The sequence below is a fragment of the Molothrus ater genome, chromosome 25 (genome assembly GCF_012460135.2).
Source record: "Molothrus ater isolate BHLD 08-10-18 breed brown headed cowbird chromosome 25, BPBGC_Mater_1.1, whole genome shotgun sequence".
Taxonomy (NCBI): domain Eukaryota; kingdom Metazoa; phylum Chordata; class Aves; order Passeriformes; family Icteridae; genus Molothrus; species Molothrus ater.
Window position 1 is genome coordinate 1,303,207 of NC_050502.2, and position 6,650 is coordinate 1,309,856.

The 6,650-nt window shown below is 55.8% G+C and overlaps 1 protein-coding gene across 1 annotated transcript; it reads right to left on the minus strand.

The window, feature by feature from the left end:
* Positions 1–3,208: 3,208 nt before the first annotated feature.
* RABIF (RAB interacting factor) lies at positions 3,209–6,361 on the minus strand. The gene is made up of 2 exons (XM_036398545.1): positions 6,176–6,361; positions 3,209–6,095 (listed from the first exon to the last, which is right to left on the minus strand). The coding sequence occupies exons 1-2, from the start codon at positions 6,359–6,361 to the stop codon at positions 5,853–5,855; spliced, it is 429 nt and encodes a 142-aa protein (XP_036254438.1). The 3' UTR covers positions 3,209–5,852.
* Positions 6,362–6,650: the final 289 nt, after the last annotated feature.

Here is a 6,650-nt window from a genome sequence, read left to right on the forward strand (position 1 = left end):
GAGGCACAGCTACAGCGCTCACACTTGGGTGTTCCTCATCAAGGGAGATCCCTCCCTCTGGAGCCTGAAGCTGCCCCTTTCTCCAAGCACTCTTTTTGGGTTCTATTTGGCAGGTCCTGGCTTTTCTTGGTGCCAGCCCCTTGGACATGCCATGGCCTGGCAGAGAGAACCAAGTCCTCCAAGAGAACAGGAAAGAATGAGGCAACAAATTCTAGAAGCCATGTCCTCACGTTCCACTGCCAGATATTCCAAATTACCAGCGATTGTGCAACGAGCTGTGCTCTGGCTGTTTGCCATGGACAGCATTCCAGGCAGCGCAGAGCCAGCTCCTTCGGGAGGGGAAGGATACCTGTGCTGACACGGCTTTGCTCATTTTCCCTTGCTCTCAGGGCATCTCTTCCAGCTGGGCTGGAACAATGGCACAGGGTACTCCGGGCAGCAAGCAGATGGAGCGCTCTCCCTCTGCACGCACAGCGATTACAGCAACTGTCAGCTTCCCGCAGGGAACCGAGAGCCTCTGCAAGATAAGGAACATGAAAGGGGGAGCGGAGCCCAGCTGAGCACACACACACCCTGCTGCTTCCCCAGCGAGGAGAGGCGGGGACAAACACACCCACGAGGGAATGCTCCCAGCGCAGCCCTGCCCCAAGGACACTCGGATCCCATCAACGCAAATTACCCTGAAAGGTTTGTGAAGGACAGAGCCGCCGGCAGCTCTGCCCTGTCCTGCCACACTCAGCCGGAGCTCCGATACACGCGGCTCTGGCCCTCTGGCACACGCCCCACTGCATTTCTGGGCTCTGCATTTCTGTCCGGCTGCATTTCTGGGCTCCAAACCTGCCCCAGGCTGTCCCGCCCAGCTCAGCCCACACGGCTGAGAGGCAGGCGCCCTTCCCTCCCTGGCAGGGTTTTCTCCAGGCAGAAGCTGTATATGACTAGCTGATGTCTCTGTTCATGTCTTAAGCCCCCAGAAAATGGCTCTGGGATGCTCAAGGGACAGATCCTCCCCCCAGGTGCTCCCACCCCTGCAGCTCTCCTGGAGTTCTATGTGCAGCACTTCAAAAGCCAAACTGCAGCAACCATTGGGATGGACTGTGCCATGCTCCATTCAGTTTCAGAAAAGATGCAAGAAACACTTTTTCCAGAGCTGCTTCCCCCTCTCAGAGGATGGAAGTGTTATCTCAGCAACCCTGGAACCTGCTCACTCTTCCTCAGGGGTCACATGAAGGGAGCCAAGCACTCGATTTTCACTGTGTAAGATTGGGTCATTTTCAGGTGCAGGGGCACTCCAAAGCACACTCCTGTGAAAATTGCCTTCTCTCCCCCATGCAGCCCCACAGGCTCACCTGGACTGCTGGGCTGCCACCTCCCTCTTCTCTGTACTGAGGGGCCCAGCTGTGCTCATACCAAAGCTGCACTGGAGGGACCTGGCTGCCTCACAACTCAGCACTCAAGTATTTATGCTGAAATGCATAAAAGTGTTGGTTGAAAGAGAACAAAGCTGGCTTTGATAAAAGCCCTCATGCTCTCTCTGCATTTTTATGGCCAGTTCCACTCATCTGCTGTGGTTTCCTTTTGTGTCCCCAGGCAGCTTCAAAATACTTGGTGGGTTTTTGGCAAAATACTTGGTGGTTTAGTGTTTCTTTGATTCTGGAGTTTGGCCTGTATTAACCTGACTCTGTGGGAGGCAGGGACGCTTTCCCTGCACCAGTTGTCCAAGGACCCTGAAGCTATTTCATCTCAATTGTTTCCTTTCCTCCTACTTATGTTCCTGCCAGGGAGTGTAATGTCAGATATGTAAAATTACCTTCAGGGAAATTTATAACTCATTTCAGAAATCCTTGTTCTCCCAACCAGCTCCCTGCAGAACTGCCTGTGCTGATGGGGCAGTCCCTGCTCACAGAGAGGTTCAGGGAATGCAGCAAGATGAGCTGTGCAGGACAGGGAACACCACAACCACCTCCCTGGCCAAGCTGGCCCTGCTTTCATCAGCCACAGCTCTTCTCTGAACTCTGCTGAGCCATTCCCTTCCACACCTGCAGGCAGCAGGTCCCACAGACACACTGCAGGTGCTGCAGAGATCCCACTTCATCCCTGCTGGGTTCCTCTGTGAGGCCTCAGCTGGATGGGAGAGCCCTAGGACACAGCAGGGAGCAAACAGCAACGTTCTCCAAGCTACTGCTTCAAAGTCCACATTGTCACCACTGCCCTGCTGAAGATTCCCAGTCAGAGGGGAGGAATCAAGGAGAGGCCTCAGGTCCTGGCAGGCCCAGGCACCCAGGCTTTTGCTGACTTGCAGAGCTTGGGAAAGAGGGAGCCTTGAATCCCAGCCCCTGCTCCATGCACCACGTACCTGGTTCAGTGAAATGTAACTCATTTAGGGAAGGAAGAGTGTGATTGTGACCTCTGTGCAAGGCATGAGTTGTGGCAGCTCCCCAGGACAGCTCAGCTGATCTCACAGCCTGCAGCTGCCAAAAAGGAGGAATGGCCTCCATCCTGCCATTGCCCCTGGAGCCGATCACGGGCTGCATGTGTCAACCCAGCAGCCAAGAAAGGAAGCTTTAGCCCAAGTTATCAAACTGAACATACAAAGGGCTCAGCAGCTGCTCCAGTGGGAGGTTTGGGTGGGAATGGGAGCAGAGAGGTGAAGCTACAGGAGGTGCCAATGCCAGAACCAGACCACAGCTCTGGGCTGTGAACCCATCCCAGTACCAGAGCCAGACTGGAGCAAGGTCTGCTTTCAACCATCCTGAGCACATTTAGGGCATATAAACACTGACCCAAACAAACCAGGCATGCAGGCACTAGAGATCCTGCCAAATCCACACCGGGAAGCAATTAGACAAAATTGTTATTATTTGCCCCCTTGAACCTTGCTGGAGGGATTGGCTGGAGCAAAGGAGGCAGGTTTGTTACTGTTCCGAGGCACTGCTACATCTTAACACAGGATGGTCTCAGGAGTCAAATCTATGCAGACATTAAATAGAAGAATCCATTTTCAAATTAATATAAAGTCATCTACATGTGGAAATAAGGATTTCTGTACTGTCTTGGTATTGATAGAGAAAGAGGGGCTGCAAGGTGAGCCTTCCTAGATACCATGTAAGTGCCTTCCATGCCTTAGGGTTGTCTACCCTTATTTTCTAGGAGTTAATGCAGGCAACTGGAAAAGTTTTTCAGCATGCTGGAAAAAAAAGCAGTGAAAATATTTGTGAGTCTATGTGAATTTTTATTAGCTCTCATTGACACAGGAACGGTGCAGCTTCAGCAGATCCCAGACCTGGTGATGTGTCCAGTGGAGCAGCAGCTGCTCTTCCCCCAGGCCATGTCTGCTGACTGGGACACTCCTCCCCCACAGCTCCAGTGACGGCACAGTGGAGCTGCCTGAGCTCAAATCCCACACAGTGATGCTGCCTTCCCCCCACCTCCCTGAAATTCTCAGTCACCTCTGGGAACATGAATTGGCCCAGGTGCTGACTGAGAGCTGGGTTGCACAGCTGTCCCATCACCTGCCCCAGGTCCCTGTGCCACCAGCACTGCAGGGGTTTCTCGTGGCCTGTCCAAGCTGCAGGAACCCAGACCCTACCCGAGGCTGAATGACACCCAAGATCTCATGGTACAAAAGCTTCTTCCCAAGAATTCCCATCACACTGTTCATTTCTTAGCATTTCAAGATTGTGTGATCCCATTTAAGAGCCAGCAGAAAGCACACCTGGATCCATGGAGGACTCAGCTCCCCTCTCCTGCTGCCATTCCAACGTGAAGGCTTTGACCTGAGCTCTCACATCTCTCCAGGGGTGTTCTACTGACTGGGAAGGCTGCCACCACCCCCAGCTCCTCCCAGTGCCACCCACTACTCAGGAATCCACAGGTGCCATTTCTTGGAGGTCATTTACTCAGTGTTAGTCAAGCTGATTTCCACAGTCTGTTCTGCACAGTGGCTCCTTCAAAATGAGGTGTGAGCAGTGCAGCATATTTAAGTAACATGAACTGTAACTGGGGTATTTCAGGTCAGAACACATATCCTAAGAGACAATAATCCAAATGAAAGTGTGAAATTACTGATGTGATCCCACCATTTTGCCATGCCTGTGCAGAACCCAAGTGAAACTCTCCTGTCCTTTGAGGCACATCTCCTTGGTGAACCTGTGCAGTCCTTGGGCTTAGGGCTAAGAGACAGGAAGGGCAGGAGGGAAAAAGCAGTTTCCATGACAAATGTCCATCTGACACATTTAGCAAGGACCCAGCACAGGATCTGCCTTCTGCTCCTCAGCCCTCAGCCCCCAGTTCTGCCTTTCTCCCTGCCCTGATAAATCCTGACTGCCCACAGCAGAGGTTCCTGACAGAGCAGCCCCAGAGCAGGCCACACATTGAGGCAGTGTCTCCAAATCATAGAAGTGCAGGTGCTCAAGCACTGCAGGCAGAAGGGACTTGTTTCTGCCCCTCCTGCTGTCAGGATGCCTCTTCTGGGAGACTCATCTGCAGCTCTGCCTGCCTTACAGAGCCCTGCCAGCAAAATTGTTTCATTAGAGGGGCAAGGGAAAGGTTCTTCCCACAGCCTTGGGGCAGCACCCTACATTCCACCTTGAGTTAGGTGGCACAAACAAGTCCATCACCCAGCACGGTGACAGCCACACCTTCCCAGCTGGGTTAGTACCCAAGTGCTCAGGAGCAGAGGACAGGGATGTGTTCCACAGAGAGGGACAGCACCAGGGAGCCCAAAGCCCCCCTGGAGAGCTCTTGTGTCACTCACACAGGGCTCAGCAATGGAGAATGAGCTGGGCCACGATTACCAGCAGTGATAAATGCAGGGAGAGCCACGGCTGCTGCAGCCTCCTTCCATCTTTAATCAGCTCTGTGCCCAGCTTTTAAAAGGCAGAAACCAAAACTGGTCACAATATCCCAGATCACTCTTACCACCAGCTTTTACAGAAGAGAAATTCCTTCCTGACATCACTGTTTCACACACACTCATATGTTCTGACATGCTTCAGCACTGCCTGTCCAATGATTCAGTTGCTTTTCAGGCTGGAATCTCTTCACTCTTGCTGCCTGAAAGCTCCATGGTCTGGCACATTTTCTTTGTTTGCTGCACTATCAGCTTATGCTGTCTGCACATTCTACCTGTGTGTTTGTTCCCAAGTACTCAGTTAATAGGACTGCACACATTAGTTGGAATGCCTTACACTCACTTCAGGTGCCACAGCTGTCAGGTGGGATGAGGTTTTGGAGAACATAAATGTTAGAGCTTGGGGCAGCAAACATTCCTTCTGAAAATCAACAGAAGATTCAGCCTTAAGCCCTGGAACTGCTGTGGCTGCAGGTCAGACAGTTTCAGCTGCCACGAGGACTCAGTGCAGCAGTCCTGTCAGTGCAGTGCCCTGTCCCAGTGCCCCCATTCACATGGTGTCACAGGGCCACCAGCACGAGAGACACCTCAGCCCCCTGGAGCAACAGCAGCCACCAGGGAAGTGGCAGAGCAGCCAGACTGGGGCAGAGCAGCCAGACTGGGGCTACGAGGCAAAGATGTCAGGGTGAGCTGTCCCTGCAGGGTACAGGGACCCTCCCACCACCAACACTCTTCCCGTGTGGGTGCAGTGAGAGCCGGCTGTGCCCGGGCTGCGATTCCTGACGCTGCTCAGCCTGTGGATCTGGGAAACGGGGTGACAGTGGAGCCGTGGGTCGGTCACACCGGGGAGCAGGCAAGCTGCGGCCAGCCAGGCCGCGGGGCAGGCGGGCCGTGCTCGGTGGGGCTCGGGGCGCCCAGCCGCGGTCAGTCCCAGGGCTGCCCGGCCCCCGCGGGGCTCTCGCGGCTCCCGAGGGCCGGGCCCGGCTCCCAGCCCGGGCCGGCGTCACTCGTGGGCCACGCGCTCCAGCGCCACGTAGAAGCTGTCCTTGTCGTCCAGGCAGTGCCAGCCGATGGGCCCCGCCTCGCAGTCGGCGCACACCAGGAACTTGACGTTGCCCACGTCGCGGGTGAACCCCACGTTCTCGAAGGAGAACATGTCGCGCACCAGCCAGTGCTCCCGCAGCACGTCCCCGCCGCCGCCCGCCGCCGCCGCCGCCGCCTTCTTCCTCATGGCGGGCAGGAGGAGCTGCGGAGACACGGGGCCGTCACCGCCCGGCCGGCACCGCCCGGCCGGCACCGCCCGCCACCCCCCGAACCCCCCGGTACCTCACGGCGGGCGAAGGTGGCGGCGCCGGGCAGCAGCACCCGGGAGCCGCAGCGCTGGCACAGCACCGCCCGCAGGTTGCGGCCCTGCGCGCACACGAGCCCGGCCGAGCCCGGCGCGGCCGCGGGAGCGGCGGGGGCAGAGGCCGGAGGCGCCGCCGGCTCCATCTCCGCGCAGGGCGCCGCCATGGCGAGAGGCGGGGCCGATACAGTGACGTCATCAGAGCGCAGCGATGACGCCATCGATGTGGCCCCGCCCCGCTGTGATGGCCCCGCCCCGCTGCCTATGCCCGGGAGGGTCCGGGAGCGCCGGGCTGGGAATGGTGCACTGGGAATATTGAACTGGGAATGGTGTACTGGGAATGATGTACTGGGAATGGTGTACTGGGAATATTGTACTGGGAATATTGTACTGGGAATGGTGTACTGGGAATATTGTACTGGGAATATTGTACTGGGAATGATGTACTGGGAATGA